Here is an 18,150-nt window from a genome sequence, read left to right on the forward strand (position 1 = left end):
ATGGTACATTGTTAGCTCAGCTATTCCTTTGACTTCAGCATGAGCACACAGCTGCACTTCTTCCATATCGCAAGTCAAACCGTCTCTGCACGTCTCACACCCAAAGGTTAGAATTTGGAACCCTGAGTGCGCCCCAAAGTCATCATAAACAACAAGCCAAAACAAACACACACCCACACCCAGACATGAAGTGCAGTAATGTGTGTGCAAGGAGGACTGATATTTATAGATAAGTCTTCTGGGCCTTCGTTCAACCTTCAGAATGTGTTTTGTCTATTCTTGGTTGCTTCCTTTCACTTGGCGCTGTGCCCCGTGACATTGACTTGATGACAGGAAAAACTTTACTACCTCAGTTACTGTTACAGCCCTAAAAAATATTGGTAAAAGCATTATGGGCATTATAAAAGCATTATTTTAGAAGGGGGGTCCTGTAGTCTATTCCTATAGGAGCCATAATCACAATGTTAAAAAATAGTGGAGAGGAGGACTGAAAAGTTTGGGTGCTGAATTGAGTAAGCACATATTTTTTTGTAACTCACCAGAGCAAATCAGTGACAAATTAGTAGCCCAAAAAAATTCTAGAGAGATAGTTAAATGAATATATGTAATTTTCTGCACATGATAAATTTACAAAACACTGACAACTCACAGAGCTTCAAATTGTACACTTCTATAAGAAATATTACTTTTCCCTTTACCTCCAAAGCTTTTCAAAAAAGCAAACTTCCCTTTTAGAAAGACCAGACTAAAGTATCACAGTTTTTAGATGTTCAAACAAGTTCTGTGCATCTATAATATTAAACACTCCAGGTAAAAAAAATTGAAAATATGTACGTTGAAACATTCGATTCCTTTGGAACCAGATGAAAAACGCCTATTTTTGCCTTAAAGTAGGTGACTTTTTTTTTTTTTTTTTTTTACACATAAACAATAAAAACTTCTAAAGTCTTGCTGCTCCAATCATCTCATTGATGTCCGTTCTGAAATTTCAGGCACTTTGCATCTTCTCAGTCGGCGTCAACGTGACAAGGGTTGCTTCCCACTCTCCTCGCTGCATTGTAAAGCTTCACAAAGTCCTTGTAACGAGGCGCGCAGCCGAGCCACGTCTCTCCGAAATGGACCGAGCCGGTCAAAAGGTATTCGTCTCCGCCGTGGGGAACGCCACAAGTAATGGGAATGTTGGCACGCCCTGTCCAATGTCGCGCTTTGGCCCCACCACTAGTAAACATGGCATTCTTCTGGTGGAAGAGGCGATTCAAAGCCAGCTTGACCTGGGAGTGTTTGCCAGTGATTGACGGCAGGGCTCGAAGGAAGCCGCTTCCTGCTGCAGACACAACACAAAGATACTTTCTTTAATGCTACAACAGGGTAAGTAAACATATGGACCGTGGGCCAGAAGCGGGCCCCGGGGGAGTCTGATCTGGTCCGCGGTGTTGCTTTTATTTTTTAACCTGGGTACATGTACTACTGCACTTTGCTCAATTTCTCGTCTGTAGTCACATTCGTTCTTCGCCCCCTGCCGTAAATGGCGGATAATGAATTGACAAGAAAGCTTAAAATGCTCCAAAACCAATAGGAAGCAGCCTGACTATGCCCCAAAAATCAGCAAAAAGCAATATGAAATTCCCCAAACTGAATGGAAATGATCCAAAAATTGTAAATATATAGAATCATTCCAAAACAGAAAAAGTATAACAAAACCCTTCATGAAAATGTTTGTATTTACCAAAGTCACTGGTGCAGACAGCCATCAGAACTTCTTCATCAGAACACGGTTCACAGGTAGCTACAGTAGAAAAGAGAGACAAAAAGTATGACTATCACATTATATCCAACAAGACACCTGTCTAATTGTCTGCTTGTTTATTTTTTTTTAAAGCTGTCAAGCTACTTCATTCATATGGGTGGCCTAACCAAAACGTCTCAAATGGGGGGAAATCTTTTCTTGATTGACAGCCGAGGGCCGGTTGGCTGACTTTTGTGTTTGATCCCGATGTGACCTTTTGATTGGGCGGTTTGTTTTCTTAAGTCTAGCCGAGACACGCCGGCAAAGGGGAGGGGATGTCAGTCAGGAATGAAACGGCCAATATGGCCTTTTGCTCGCAATTTTGTCACGTCACATTTACTCCCATCACTGTCAAGGCAGGCCTTTGCATTGCATTAGAAACAATCAGCTACAAATTGAGGAGGATTACATAATAACAGACCATCAATACTCAAAACAGCGCGATATATGTTAGAGCAGACGTGGGATCTGAGGGAAAAGATGGAGATTAGTACCACCGAGTGTTTCAGCTGCCCTCACTGGCAGGCAAGAGAGATTCAATGACTTCTCAAACATAGGCGAAAACCACTCCATTGTTGTTTTTAATCAGTTCATCTGTTTGTCGTTTTTTGTGCATATACCTGCTTATTTATGTTTTTGCTACTTATTATGTTGACTAATTATCTATTGCTTATTTATTGATTATTTCTTATGTATTGATGATGTTTTTGTCCATTTGTTGTTGTTGTTTGTGCACCTAGTAGTGAAGCTTTAAATCTTATACTTGTATTCAATTCAACTAATATAATTTTTCTCATCTTAGCTTTATTTTTTTAAAATAATTTGAGTATAATTTAAAAGATACATTTTAAATAGAAAAAAAACAAGGGACAAATGTCATTTTCGTTTGTTATAATTAAAATTGTACTTAGTGTGCTTTTATATATCACAATAGGATTGATTGATTCTCTTACCAACACCAGGGTGAAGCAGTGGGTACAAGTGCGCACCAGGACTTCGCCCGGACACCACTTCATATTGGAAAGCAGTTATCCTCCGACTGATATCCACATGCGGGACAGCCTCCACAAAAAGAGCTCCATCAGTCATTCCAAAACAAAAGATCTTTTCCTGAGGCTTTTCGCTCTCGGCCATCAGCAGCCTCAAATCACCACTTCGCTCCAAATACAGGTGAGAACCCTTTGTGACGACACATAGAATCAGTTCAGAGTGATTTGTACCAATGTGAAAGAAGAAGAAAAAAACTACCTTTGAGTGAGCCTGGGGTTTGATGCACACATGGAGAGCAGCTAGGTTTGCTGGTGAGGGCTCAGTGTTTGGTCGTAGGTTGACGATGAGGGCCCCTGTTGGGTAGATCCACTCCAGCCAGCCCTGGGAGCAACGAAGGTAGACTTGCTCCACATCTCTGCGATGCGATTCGTGACTCAAACCACTAGAAAACATTTCAAAACATAAAGTTCACATCTTGAGAAGATAGTAAAGACGTAGTAAAGCCTCTCTTTTATTGATCTGGTCAGCGTGCAGTCGCGCACAAGCAAACCTCGACACCCTAAAACGACAGGGGGTTATTAAGTCGTTAGAAGTCAGATTAAGTTCACGGCGCCACACGAGAAGTCCTGCTTCTCGTTTTATTTTGTTTTTTAAGGCTTGACAAGTGATCAAAGGTTCCATATGGTTTTGTTTACTCAAGATAGGAACTAGAGATTAGACATTCCTTTCTTGGGTACTGTGGAATCCATTTTTGCATTTTAAATAAACATGTTAGGTGGAAAGAAAAAAGTTAGGGAGCAGATTATCCAAATGAAAATCAGCAGAAATGCATTTGTTTTGCAGTTTTTATTTTACTGTTTGTAAGTGAAATGTTATGTTGTACTGTGTGCACACATACTTTACTAAATCAATGAAACTTATTATATTATAGGAAGAAAACTGCAATCAATAGATCAAAAAGTTCATGTGATAGAGCAAACTATATGAAATTGAATGGCTTTTGTATTCCATACCCCAACAATTGAAACATATGTCAAACCTAACATAAAACTTCTCCATTTTCTCTGGTATTTTTTCATTTAATCCATCTGCCTGGCAAAACTACTATTACTACTACTAGTATATAAATAAGTAAAGAACTCTCGGTGTATGTGCTGTGGTAGTTAACATTTTTTTCTGAAAACCCACAGTTAAGGAACAAAGAACATTCCTAAAAAAATCAATTTTAAGAGCATTTCTCAATTTTAAGAGCATTTCCTTACCTTCCTCGCCAGCTACATCGATCGCTAGAATACTGAGCCCCGGTCTGGTACACAAGAACCACGGCGATCAAGTGAAGAATAGCCCACGGGTGGACCATGCTGACCCCCACCGGACCCCTAGAACCGGTATCCACGTAAGGTATTTCAAACCGCTCAAACTACATGGTTTGTAGGATCAAAAGTACATTTGCGGGTAAGTACCGAACAGTGAGCAACTATGGGCTTCTGTGTGGCGTGTGGATACCTCTCGCCTCTTTAAATAAGTCCGTCTGCATGTGCACGATGGGCGCGTGCCACAAGATGACTGGACACGCGAGTGGTCGCCCTTAGCCACGCCCACACCAAAATCTGTCAACAGTTGAAAGGAAAAGTTCAGGCGATTCTGCGTTAAGTAAAGCAAGATGAGGATGCAAAATGTTACCAATGCATGCCCTAGTTTGGGAAATTAGTATATCTGTTCTTGTTTATGTAACACTGCCATTGACAGTGATAGATGTCCAATTCACAATTCATTTTGACTGGGAGGGCTGACAGCAAACCATTTTCTTCTGTGCTGTGATCTTTGAAAGGCCAGTAATATATAATCAGATTTTTTCAACAAGACAGGAGTCTAAATTGTTGCAAATCTTCCCCCAATAAGTGCCTGTTTATTTTAATTTTTATTTTAAGTACATAGCAGAAATTGGCTTCATTATTAACCAGAACAAACACTTGCAGGTAATATTTTTTTCTGTAAATATAAATGTAAAAGGCTTTTCTTTTAGGTTCTTTTATTTTGCCAAGTGTCGGTTGTACATACAGTGGCAATTGAAAACAACAGCAGCAAAAATAAGGCATTGTATTGTACTTGGAATGTTTCAGATTCAAGCAAAAGTGACACTTGTGCTCTAAACGTCTCATAGGTTTTCCCGTGAGAAAATAGTTGAAACGGCAACTATGTTGCCTCCTTGTCACATTCCCACTGGGTGCCAAAGCAGTCAAGTGAATTTCGAGAATTACCTAAAGACCGCCACACACTCATTCAAAAAAAAAAAAAACCATTCCTCTTCACGTTAGAGTGGAGACATTAACTTTTTTAATCAAAGTTTCTCCGGAGTACTCATACTGATACTTGGTAAATCCCATTACAACTAAATTTGGATCTATTCTGATCTTGGGGGTTTTCCAGAATTAAAAAAAAAGATGCTGATTAATCATTGAATGAATAATATTCAAAATATGAAGGTGGTAAAGGGAGTGTGATCCAGCCAGGTAGCCATTGATGTGTGTTTTGACCTCATGTGGTCTTTTTCTGCAGGATAAAAAGTATTTCATCTGCTCCCTTGTTCCACCTGGCCCCTCTCGAGGAGTCCGATGAGGAGGGGGAACACTTTGTCTCTTCACGCAATGTTTCCTTATGGTAAGACACACACACACACGCACACACACACACACACACAAACACACGCGCACATTCCACAGTATCTGATTACGACCGTCATGGCTCTGACTTCCTCCCTGCTAACACAGCACACTCCCTTCTCCTAAAAAAAATAATGGAACAGGATTTCCATCAGGGGCATCAAAGCTGTAGTGGTCTGCATAAATGTAAAGTCAAAGGAACCTGCAGGGGAATTAATGAAAAAAGGACATTATGTTGGATTTTGCATCAATGTCATATAAGACTGCAAAATTGGATTACAAAAAAATCCAAAGAATCTAATAGAGAAGAAAATATTAAGTTATTGCACATTTGCTTTGACGGGCCACCCAAAAAAATGTGGTGGGCCAGATCTTGTCTTCAGGTGAACAGGTTACACTCTAAAAAATAACTCAAATTCATGTGCCCTCTGCAAGGAAGGTTTTCCAACTTAAACCCAATAGAGTAAAACATTCTTTTTTTGTTGTTGTAGTTATTGTCTTGACGGCCCAATATAGATTTATATTGAAACTTCAAAAAGGCAGATGTCAGCTTGTTTGCTTCGGCCTTGCAGGTTTGCATAGCCTGACAAAAAAACAAAAACGAAGAAACAAAGGAATGTGTTAAAAGGCCTTCAGTGTCTGACCTCTAAACGCCATCTTCACCCAAACACACCCGACTCTTATCTGTTGCCCTGCTAGCTGCAGGTTTATTTGGCTGGCGGCCTCTAGGGTCAGTGTCATTTATTGTCTGTGCATGTGTGTGTATGTTATCAGGCCTGATGTCTGCAGACAGATGGAGTGTAAACAGAGTAAAACTATGTTTATGCTCTCTCTCATAGATTCTCCATTAGGGTTCGTTTTGATCATCTCCCCAGTGCTTTATCACCAAAGGGGGTTGAGGGGACGTTTTGTATTTAAACAGAGCAAGGTCTTACTCAAAGAACAGGGTTTGGTTTGTTACTGTCTAAAAAATTGTGTCACCATTGCAGATTTATGGAGGGAATCCATTTTTATTCAAATTTCTTGTCTTTGTACTTTTAACATGAATTGGAAATCATTGTGTTCTGTTTTATTTTATTTGCAGAGTGCAGATTTATGAAAAGAAAGGAACACTGAAGATTTGCAAGATCTATTTGGCTCCAGGCAGAAAAGTTTCACGCTCTGTGAGGTAAATTAAACTTTTTGTGAGGCTTTATGCATAAGAGCTTTGCTTTCTTGAAGACAATATTGCTTCATAGGAATTTTTGGAAAATGCTTCATGCTCCATGTTTGGAGCAGATGTGGTTGCATCAGACAAGGAGGTCACACCCATTGTAAGTTCAATGTTCAGATGGGACACTCACTCCCTGACATTTTATAACAGAAAAATATTTAACTGTACAAGTCCAACCTTTGATAAAAAACAAATAACAACTGTATACATAACATCATCTTTGAAGAAAATATTTGTACTCCAATAAGATAAATAGAAATGACTTTAATGGGTCACAGTTTAAGCATTGCTTTTATCTTCTTGCCATTAAGAACACAATCAAAAGCACAAAATATATCCAACATGTTTGACCCTATTTTGTAGGCCAATAATTTACAGTGTTCTGAAGGAAAATGTCAATGCGACACCAAAACAATGTCTGGCTTAGCCAGCCCCGAACAATCAGTTGAAATGGAAGAAGTCCACCCCTTCTTTCAGCTGTAATGAGTTAAGGTTTTCCTCTAGAACGCCACCTGTCATGTCCTAAACACATTAAACAAACATAGTGTTGATAGCAGAAAACTTTTGCAAAATCTTTTGTCCACAAATCTCGATCAAATATATTATTTTTAGGCAAAACTAAAATTCTCTCAAGCAGTCCTGATGACTAGAGTCCTCATTAAAGTATTATAATGCTAAAAAATGTCCAGCCACATAAAAAAAGCAACAAACAAACATAAATCAAATGTAACTCGAGCCCACTGAAGCCCATCTTAAACACATTCTATGATTGAAATAAGATGTCTGGTGTTTGGCTGATGAATTTAGGATTGAGTCCATGTGTTTGCCAGAGAAAATGATATTGACTTCAGGTCTAATTCCCCAAATTGACCAATTAGTATGGGAGTCAGTGGTGATTTGATGTCTGAATCTGAGCGATAAAGAGACTATTTGTCACCCACCAGCCTGAAAGACATGGTTTTTGTTTATTTTTGCATGTGTGTGCACTTTAAAAAGTGGAATTTGCAAAAATGTGTTTTCAAAATGTGACCAAGTTGATTTCAGTAAAGCCCCTTTGTTGATGTTTATTCAAGTGCCATGTGATCAAAGATCAGGCTGCTGCCTCTCCCCATTTCCTGCAGACCTCCTCTATGTTACGTCCTGTGCCAGACACACGCCCTGGCTCATTATCTCGTTAACTCAAATTGCAGAGCTGTGGGTCAGAAAGAGAAAACATTTTCGCCTCACCATTTTGACACAGATGATAAAAGGTGGTGATGCATCTTTGTAATGCAGAATTGGGATTTTGGGCTTTGGCCGTTCCTAAAAAGAGATGTCATGTTAATATCAGTAAATTCTACAGTTGCGTTGATAATAGGTGTTTAAAGCAGGGGTGTCAAATCTGTGGCCAGTTAAGGGGTCTAATCAAGCTTGCAGGGTTGTTCTGCCTGGTATGCACATTAATACTTTACATATTATTATTAAATACTTTTATCTTTTTTGTTGCCTGCTATTGACAATGGTGGATTTCCATTCCACTTAAACTGCGTTTGACACCCCTGGTTTAAAGTAATTAACTTCACCTGGGAGTCTTCATAAGTGTAAAAACCCTTATTAATCTTGTTTTTGTCCACATCACAGAAAGCTTTCACCTACAAAAAAAAACAACCATCACAGCCAATGGATAATTAGTATACAAGACTACACGAATAATAGAGTATATGACTAGAGTATATGACTTTACGACATACTTTCTTCTGATTTGTGGTGTTTAGGCATCGGTACAGCTTGCGGCCTTGTTTCCCAGCATTCCAAATGGTGAAGCTTTCCCAGTTGCAAATGACTTGCTCCTGAAGAAATTCAACTCGCAGTTTCCAAATAGTTTCCCTGAAAGAAGTTGCATCAAAAGAAATACAGTAAGTTCAACCTAATTATCTCGGTCCACATCCTTCAATATTATTTGTTTTGAGTTTTAGGAATTATAACTTACTTCAATTTGAAAGTGGAAATGAATGTAGATGGAAATACACTTTAGCATAACAGAAATGCATCACATTCATACATTGACACACTATCTCAGTATGTCTTAAGCACCATCTTGGATGTTGTAGCAAATAACTTCTCACCTCACAAACAAGGTTTAAAATTACTTTGTGTGAGCTAGGGTGTGGAACATGATGGTTTCACTTGTCCGAGGAAGTAGCAAATGGGGAAGGGGTGAAAAGTAGGCAAGGTGAACTAAATATAGGCTTAGTAAAACAAGTTGGATAATACTTGATGAGAGAATGATGATTGATAGAAAACTGTACATATATCAATATTGATTAAGAGAGTAAAGAGGAAATATTTATTCTATATATCATATATATCTATGTGTTGATCTAAGGGATTCTGGGATGCCAGTGGGCAGCTGTGAATAGGTGGAGGATCATCACTATGTGTAAGTGCATGCGCTTGAGGCCAAAATGAAACTGACTCTTTAACCGAGTGCGTGGTGGCCTTCTCATGGTAACGATACACCACCAAGCAGTGGTCCACTCTGGTGACAAGCCCCCCTTGCCGAAGACTCTGGTAAAAAAAGATCAAGTCCTCAGGTACTCCCTGGTGACACATGAACAAAATTGAAGTTAGAATTAATTAAATATGTTTCAATGAATTGGGTTAAATTGTTTTTGCATGATCCTGTTGGATAAAAAGAGTAGAACATTTCTCAATTTAAACAGTATCAATAGCTATGATGAAGATGGAGGAAAAATGTGGTTACCAACCTTGCTCTCTTCGTTGAAACAACCAACAGATAGGAACCAGTCTCTCGAACAGAACCATGTTGGCATTATAACTGTTGGTCCATGTGAGGTGTATACCTAGATACGACAACATTGAGTGTGACATTAATCACAACAAGATATACTGTTCATTCATTTCTTGAAACGCTTTGTGCCTTTTTGTGCCAATTGATCATCGTCTATGCCATGAAATACTAAGAGTTCTGATGGCAACCAGGACTCCAACTACTAGAAAGGTGTACCTAATTAGTGGCCAGTGAGTATTCTCTCCTTGGCAAAAAGCATGCTCTAAATCAGAAGTGTATGTTTCCGGAATGTGCAAAGAAAACACAGAGTAAAGCTGATATTATGGCTTCTCTTTTGCTTAGCACCCTATCCTAAACACACCGGGACCCCATTATGAGCTGGAAATTAATATCTTCAAGGACTTGCACTTCAATGCTTTACAACTTTTCTATATTCTTCTTTCCAACTTTTCAACATGAGTATCAGGTGACAGTTGCCTTGTTTAACCACTCTTCTTTCCTCAGTTGCTCTCTATTTCACACAGTGTGTGAATGTTTTATGTGTACACCACTGATTGGCCTAAGACCTAAGTCATCATGGTTAAAAAGCAATGCAAACGTCTCAGAACTGGCTGGAGGTAATCTGTTAAATATGAGTATGTGTTTATGCACATCCACCTACGTACATTGGTCTTTTGTGTTGCAATATTTCACAGATGTAGACTAAGGCCAAATGCATGAATCGGATGAATAGAATGTGGGAAAGCATGAGAAAGATGCTGGATTTGACTAGTGAGCAGGGTTGGGAAAGTTATTGATAACCATACCTAATGTCCTGCAGATGAACACTCAAGTGTGCTGCTCTGGATCAAGTTAAGCAAGCACCACCCTGAGTAAATCTCTGGTTTACATCTACCTTGACTTTGCTTCGTGACCCGGCCAGAGAAGAAAAAGAGAAGCCCGTGGTTTTAAGGCTACAGAATGGAGTCTCTGATCACATTCTCATGAAATGTAATATCATCTGAACATCCATGAAAGCCTGGTAAGACTTGATACAGATGTGTATGTGCGTGTGTGTGTGTGTGCAAGAGAAACTGTCACCCTGGTGAGTGTTTTTCTCAAACAATAACTGTAGGTCCAAACCTGTTTCATTGCTACCTAAATTGAAAAACAGTGTACTCAACGTTGGTCACTTCTCTACTTCTAGTAAAAATTTGATATCAGGACATAGCTAGTTACTGATTATTTTTAGGCTGCTTCTCATAAATCTCCCATAGTGGATAGACAGGAAGACCAGGGATTGAACCTTTGATCTCAGAACTGTGAGTCAGATTTGATAATCACTACACCAACGTGCTGCTCTTCAATAGAAATGTGTTTACTTTATTTTTTATTCAGGCTCATGTTGGTAAGTGCAACTGGAGCCAATCTTAACTAACAAGCCCTTTTATTGCCAGTTACACAACAGATATATTGAGGCCAATAACTATTCATACCTCTGGACCACTCCACTTTGGATGTGCCAGAGCCCCTATTATTTCTCCACTGTAGGGAGCCGTTTCTCTGCTTGGATACCTCACTTTTAATCGGTGATATGATTGACTGTTTTGAAGAGTTCAGTTCTTTAATAGACTCACTGCGTTTGCTCCTTCCTCGTCAAAAGTGAATACACAACATCTGGAGTAAACATTAATATTTTGGCACTGCAATTGTGGACGTCATGTACTATCACAGCCGTACAGTGTAAGCATACCCAGATGTCCTCTGCAGATGTAAGCTGCACCGTAAACTCAAAAGAGTTTTGTTTGCAAAACTTCACAATTCCACTACCAACACTTTCCACTACTGACACATGGCAACGTGACCCACTTCCTCTGAGTGATGGATAGGTCGCCAGCATTCCTCTAACTCACGTCCATTCCACTTGCACATATCCGTGGAAACGGCTAAGGGCAGGCCCATATCCTGTTTTAAACTGACCTGCTCACAGCCTGCCACATGACCCCTCAGTCAGGCCCACATAAAACAGACTGTAGTGAGCTCAAAGGGTTTACCTGTGTTAGGAGTTGATCTTGAGTGATTGTGTTGATCCAGCGGGTGTAACGCTCCGTGGATCCTTCTGGAACGCGTCGAACTCTACTGCCTATCAACTAGAATGAAAACACATTGCAGTTGGATTATAATGGAAATGAGATTTTACCATTCATTCATTTTCAACACCACTCATTGTTGTTAGTGTCACAGGGCATTGGAGCCTAACTAAACTTAAAACCTGGTTGTCAGTCAGTTGTAGGGCACACAAGGAGATGTTTTATTAAGAATTTCATATGTTTTGATTTAATGCTGAACCTAACTATAGTCAGTCCAAAGCAGATGGGAGTTGGGATTCTTTGTTTAATTCTTTTTTTTCTAAATTTGAAAGCTGTTTTGCATTTAGGACTCTTGGCTGTCATGTGAAAAAATAGACAGGCATAACAGAAAGGGACAGGCTGTTTGCGCAGGGCGGCAGGCCTGCTGTCTCCTTCACTTCCCTCACACATGACCCTTAGCCCCTGATTTTGCGGGCCACAGACCACATTAACTAACATCAGATCCTGGTACTGTTCTGCATGCCAATATTGTGCCACATCAAAACAGCTGTTCACACCATGCAAAAATTACAAGAAAGTACTAGAATAAAAAGGCAGGACAACAAAAATGGGAGAAAAGTCATCATGACGAAAACACATGTAGAAAAACTTACAGAGCTTGAATGAAGGACAGATGCCTCAAACTGCAGCCGAACTCTTTGAGGCAACATAATGTCATCCTGCAACACATTTGGAATTAGAATTCACAATTCATGTCCAACGTGAGTGAGGATCACATCTCAGTATTAGTTACAATTTTTTAAAAAGCCACTTTTTTCAAGAACATCCATTAAACACTTTTCAAGTTGGACCTCATGAGACAACTCATGTTTTGATAGAAAGAACATAAGGGGGCACACACTTACCGCATCCTGAAAACATAAGTATTTTCCAGAGCTCTGTGCAATGGCCTTATTCTTTGCATATCCCACTAAGAAAAAAATATTTCTTTAGATTTTCAGGTAAAATACATCAATCCAGAATCTGATTGAGTCCATCATTAAGGAAACTTGCCTCTAACGAAAACTGAACGTTACAACAAACCTCCTCTTGGTTGATCTGAGTTGTGGCCACTGATGACCACTAAGATGCCCCTTCCCTCTAACCTCTCCTTCCAGGTGTCCACAACATTTCTGGAATCATCCTTGAGATCAGACAAGGTTAAATTTACACTGTACAGACATGGAACGCTTAAAAAAAATCATTCTATATTATTTTTGTTGCAGTGAGGGTAATTTTAGAGACAATTTAGACAGTGCAACTGCATGCTGAAATTTTATACAAAGTTCAAGTCATAGTAAATAAGTGCAAATGTATACAAATGAAACTTACGGTGCTTGCATCATCAAACACGGATAGTTCCATACTCCCGGTGAAGTCCTGGTCTAATATTGCTTGCAGACACTCATCAAGCCAACAGGAGGCGTTGTAGACAGGCATAATAATACTCTATTGCAGAAGATATGGTAAAATTGACATTATATTTTTTTCTTTAAAAAAAACATAGTATAGGAAGTTGGGAAACATTTTCCCTGAATTGTTTCTATGTATTTGTAGTTAAGACCATCAAATGATGACAGAGGAACGTGTAATCGCTTTGTGGCGCAGAGGTTTGTTCACCTGACTTCTGTGTGGGAGACCTGGGTTCGAATTTTGGTTGGGAAACATTTTAACTTAGTTGTTTCTGTGGACTTCTTGTACAGACACTCAAATGATTACTATGGAAAGTGTAGCCACTTGGTTGGCGCAGAGGTTAGTTCACTGGACTCTTGTCGGGGAGACCTGGGTTCAAATCCCGGTTGGGACACTTTTTAACTTAGTTGTTTCTGTGGACTTATTGTCAAGACACTCAAATGATTAGTTAGGAACATCTAGTCACTTGGTTGGTGCAGAGGTTAGTTCACTGAACTCCCGTCTGGGAGACCTGGGTTCGATTCCTGGTCGGCACACATTTTCACTTAGTTGTTTCTGTGTACTTCTTGTCAAGACACTCAAATGATTACTAAGGAAAGTGTAGTCACTTGGTTGGTGCAGAGGTTAGTTCACTGGACTCCCGTCTAGGAGACCTGGGTTCAATTCCTGCTGCCATCGTTTGGCTGATCACTACACCATGTAGTTCAGTCAATGGAATAAGTAGAAGGAAAAAAAAAAAGAAAAATCTTTTTAATTTAAATTAAACACTTAGTCATATTTTTCAGTAAAACAATTTATTCCGAACTGCCTTCGGCAGTTCGGAAGACAGTTGGTAGGGGCCACTTTATGTTGCGTTCTCGAGTCGGCCTCCGGCCGACTCTCGACCGCTGGTTAGTCGTCAACCGGCGACACCGGGGAGCGAACCCGGGTCCCTCCGACCAAAGGTGAGTGAGCAACCCACTACACCAACTCGTGCCCCACTTATACATAGGTGTTGAAACGTTTTATCCAAGGAAACGGTTGTAAACACTTAGTCATTTTTTTGACAAAATGCTTCATTCACCACTGAATACTTATTCAGTTAGACACTTTGGCATTAATACTTATTCTTTGACCTGAACAATTCTGGGAAAATCTTTGCCTTCACTGGGATTTGAACCCAGGACCACAGAGGTGGCAAACTGATGACTTATCCACTGGGCCACCACCCTGTGAGAGAATGCAGTAGTACTTGTAGTTTTATCTCATTCATTTACCTGAATAATAGTGGGAAAATATTTGCAAGCACGTGGATTTGAACCCAGGACCACAGAGGTGGGAAACTGATGACTTATCCACTGGGCCACCACCCAGTAACAGGAGTCAGTAGTACTTGTATCTCTTTCATTTACCTGAATAATAGTGGGAAAATATTTGCAAGCACTAGGATTTGAAGCCAGGACCACAGAGGTGGGAGACTGATGACTTATCCACTGGTCCACCACTCTCCAAGATTTAGTTGTAGTGTTTGTTGTTTTGTCACTTTTCACTCCCAGATCATACTTAGTACTTTATTGTACCTTCAAGTGGGGAAAAGTTAGGTAAGCCTACAAAGCAGTGCAGACGAGGATTTGAACCCATGGCCACAGAGGAACCTTATTCACTCAGCCACAGAATCCCAAAAGTATTCAGTAGTATTTGTTGTCTTGTCTCTTTTTACTACAAGATCATACTTAGTACTTTATTGTACTTCAAGTGGGAAAAGTCTTGCAAGGATATAGGCAAGAAGCAAGGAAAATTTGAACCCAGGTCCACAGAGGTGGGAGGCCAATGACTTAGTTACTGGACCACAGGCTCCCAATTTATGCAGTAGTATTTGTTGTTTTATCTGTTACAACTACCTGGTCAAATTTAGTACTTTATTGTATCTTCAAGTGGGAAAAGTATTGCAAGCCTGCAGGCAAGGACCAACCAGGATTTGAACCCAGGTCCACAGAACAACATAGTGTAGTTAGGCTTTTTTCTTAAAAAGTGACATAGTATATAGTAGGGTTTTTTGTTGTTGTTCTTTTGTTGCTTTTTTATTTTATATGTACCGCTTCAGGTGTTCAACAGTCTAGGGCAGGGGTAGGGAACCTATGGCTCGGGAGCCACATGTGGCTCTTTTAATGGGTGGATCTGGCTCTCTACTAACCTGTTAGCTCAAATATGGTAACCAGATACTACACGTAGAGCTGCTCTAATCTTCATTTTTATGCATTCAAATGTTCTGGAATGCATACTCATCCATTAGCAACTGCATAAGAATGTCAAAAGTATTTTGTCCACTTTAAAAGTGGTGAAATTACTAAAAACATAAGCACCCATTTATATATATTTTGACTTTTATATATGGCTCTCAAGGCATAACATTAGAAAATATGACTTTTTTTTATGGCTCTCATCGTTAAAAAGGTGCCCGACCCCTGGTCTAGGGTGTTGGTTGTCATATTTTACACTTCATAATGCACTACACATCTAATGGGAGACAATGTGCATTGCAAGCAAGGCCACCTTTCAGAATGAAGACACTATTGAAACAAGTGTCAATTGGCTCAATTTATAGCCAATCATGGCACCCGCCCTCCCCAATTACATGTTCCCTTATGTTGGATGAGCAGTTCTAAACGTTCTCATTGTTTTTGCCACCCGTCCCAACTTTATAGGCAATTTGACCGGTTACCGGCTAAGGAGCCACTGCCTTAAAAAATACACATGCAATATGAAATATAGCTTTGAATTTGGGGAATTATCAGATGAAGTCAGCACGATCGTGTTCACACTCACCACATCCACTGCAGCTTTCTCTTGATCCTCTTTTTCTTCATGTTGTGTTTCCACTCCATTATTATCCACGGTGCGACGTCGCTTTGAGGACTTCATATTCACCACTAATTTCTCGTTTCAACAGTCTATGCTCATCAAGTAAACAGGGTGTTACGTGATACTATGAACAGACGTGTCATTAGCCAACACCGTTAAGAAAAATCAACCACGATTTCGGCGTATATTTAGAATAATTGGACAACTTACCAGAGATCGCTCGATCACATGTAACTGTGGAACAGTTTCCGCAAACAATCAATCTCGCTCTCTGATTGGCCACTCTTAAACAACGGACCAAAGGGTGATTGGCTATTTTTTTGTAACAGGCATCGTTTGTATTTACTTTAGATTTTCACTTTGCCCAACAATACCACCTCGAGCCCCAATCCCAACAACTTAATTCCACGGGTTTTAGCATCCGTCCAAAGGAAAGTTAAATGTTTCATCAAAAACATAGTATGTATGTAATCAATTGACTAGATAAACCCTGCCGTCTAGCGGTTGTATTTGTGCACAGCAGGCAAACCTTCAAGTTGCTGCGAGAAACTATAAATATTTGACACCAAGGAACAGATCTAGAGGCATAGGAATTTAAATCGTCCTATTTATTGTTAACTATTGATTAATTTCACCAATTTCATTATCGTATTTATTTAGAAGGCTCTGCAAAATTTGTATTGCCTTTGAATTAGAGTAAGCTCCAATTCAGAAATACAACTACAGAAATAAAATACACCTACATTTTATTGGGTTATATATATTAATGAAAGTTTAACAGAAAAAAAAATCTAAGCAGGTGTATACTGAATTTAAGAAACAGGAGTGCCCATTTTCTGCAAACATGTATACATAAGATTTATTCATTAAAATAGACAAAAAAATTCTTGACACTGGAGCAAGGGAGTGAGTTATGAATGTTAAAGTTGTCCAAACATCTCTTGTGAGGCATAAGTCATGTAGAGGAAGCCATCATCGTCCTGATGGTCGCAATAGACCTGAGCCATGCTGAGTGTCATGCTGGCTAGACCACTATTGTTAACCAGCAGGTAGAATGCCTGCGATGGCAGCAGGGCCATGCGGTTCCTGGGGGTTAAAATTGGAGGTCAAAATCTTTTGACCATTTAAGGAATAGAACACAATTTCACTCTTCCACCAACATGTTGCCTCTACCACTTTCACCTTTAACATGATTTAGAATCAGTGCAACTTATACTTGTGTGAAAATTAAATACATTTGTCCCTTCAGTCTGAAATATAAAATACTTGAATTTATGCTCTTTTCACATTTGTCATCAAATCCAAGTTAAGCCACCATTGTATTATCCAAGTGGAGACATTTCACGCAGCAGCATGATGCACACATTCCATTCATTCCTATCTGTCAATAAACCAATGTCCAGGGACATTACAACCTCGGGACCTCTGCAGTTAAAATAGATAATTTTGCTGCAAGGCATCAAGAAAATGCTGTGCACGTAGACAACTATATTGTTCAATTTCACCTTATTCCACCTATTTAGGTTTTAGTTAAGTTTAACAAAACAGCACTCTTTAGTAACCACATTTGTAAAACTAATGATATTTTCATAGACACGAGGTAGTATTCACATGCATGCTCAGATCTCGACGCACAACTGCACCAGTAATAGATTAAACGTAATGTCACCTGATAATGGTAACGAACTGGTTCATGGTGAGCTCGTGTGGAACAAGAAACTTGGTTTTGTCCAAAGGTGGAAGAAACTTTTCACGCTCATAACGCTCAATGATCACCTGGGAACAGGAAGTGGCGTCACAATCACGTTCATTCAGTAATAACAGTCGTCTAAAGACTAGTCACTCACCGGGATTTTGTTGGGGAACTTGGAGCGAATTCCTGCAACTTCTTGTTTCCGGGTAGCTGCATGGGAATAAAAGTTAAAACAGTAAGTGCTTTTCGCGTGATACTTACAAGGTTTTACTTGGTTTACCGAAGCTTTTCCTCTGCTTGAAACGTTTGCTGTGATGCTGGCTCCTCTCAAGTGGAGGCATGATGAACGATGTCGACGGCGTTAATGCGATAGGGAAGGACAGAGTGCGCGTGTACAAATGCGCGTGCCCAGCCACGCGTAAATACTCGCGAGCACGCACACGCACCTGCGGTGCGTCAGCTGATGAGCACGTGATCCCCATTAGTGTGAAGTTGCCCCTCCCTCTATACAGGGAATGTAAAAAAAAGCTATCTCATTCGTTTGTGAAGTTATTCTTTTTGAAATAGTGGACATTTTTAATAGATCACCAGCCCCAGACTTGTTTTTAAACAAAAAACAACCTTCAAAATAAATCTCATCTCATTACATCTC

At 39.7% G+C, this 18,150-nt stretch overlaps 3 protein-coding genes across 6 annotated transcripts; all 3 read right to left on the reverse strand.

Moving 5' to 3' along the window:
• Positions 1-585: 585 nt before the first annotated feature.
• Positions 586-4,326, reverse strand: LOC144198005 (meteorin-like protein). Its single transcript, XM_077718786.1, has 5 exons — positions 4,039-4,326; positions 3,035-3,218; positions 2,740-2,965; positions 1,727-1,786; positions 586-1,324 (listed from the first exon to the last, which is right to left on the reverse strand). Exons 1-5 carry the CDS (start codon positions 4,134-4,136, stop codon positions 1,008-1,010), a joined length of 885 nt encoding a protein of 294 aa, XP_077574912.1. The 5' UTR covers positions 4,137-4,326; the 3' UTR covers positions 586-1,007.
• Positions 4,327-6,506: 2,180 nt separating this feature from the next.
• qtgal (queuosine-tRNA galactosyltransferase) lies at positions 6,507-16,057 on the reverse strand. Of its 4 annotated transcripts, none has more exons than XM_077718781.1 (14): positions 16,016-16,057; positions 15,770-15,894; positions 14,080-14,173; positions 12,884-13,000; positions 12,596-12,695; positions 12,418-12,482; positions 12,166-12,231; positions 11,477-11,572; positions 9,400-9,495; positions 9,108-9,232; positions 8,383-8,518; positions 8,215-8,283; positions 7,880-7,954; positions 6,507-7,174 (listed from the first exon to the last, which is right to left on the reverse strand). In XM_077718781.1, the coding sequence occupies exons 2-14, from the start codon at positions 15,826-15,828 to the stop codon at positions 7,094-7,096; spliced, it is 1,179 nt and encodes a 392-aa protein (XP_077574907.1). In that variant the 5' UTR covers positions 15,829-15,894; positions 16,016-16,057; the 3' UTR covers positions 6,507-7,093. The 4 variants fall into 4 exon arrangements, with proteins under 4 accessions (XP_077574907.1, XP_077574906.1, XP_077574908.1 ...); XM_077718780.1 differs by having other exon boundaries at positions 15,770-15,929; XM_077718782.1 differs by lacking the exon at positions 14,080-14,173 and having other exon boundaries at positions 6,508-7,174.
• A 580-nt stretch (positions 16,058-16,637) lies between these two features.
• map1lc3c (microtubule-associated protein 1 light chain 3 gamma) lies at positions 16,638-17,983 on the reverse strand. Its single transcript, XM_077718787.1, has 4 exons — positions 17,779-17,983; positions 17,653-17,708; positions 17,475-17,581; positions 16,638-16,891 (listed from the first exon to the last, which is right to left on the reverse strand). Exons 1-4 carry the CDS (start codon positions 17,978-17,980, stop codon positions 16,726-16,728), a joined length of 531 nt encoding a protein of 176 aa, XP_077574913.1. The 5' UTR covers positions 17,981-17,983; the 3' UTR covers positions 16,638-16,725.
• Between the last annotated feature and the right edge of the window lie 167 nt (positions 17,984-18,150).

Source organism: Stigmatopora nigra, chromosome 6 (assembly GCF_051989575.1).
Source record: "Stigmatopora nigra isolate UIUO_SnigA chromosome 6, RoL_Snig_1.1, whole genome shotgun sequence".
Taxonomy (NCBI): Eukaryota; Metazoa; Chordata; class Actinopteri; order Syngnathiformes; family Syngnathidae; genus Stigmatopora; species Stigmatopora nigra.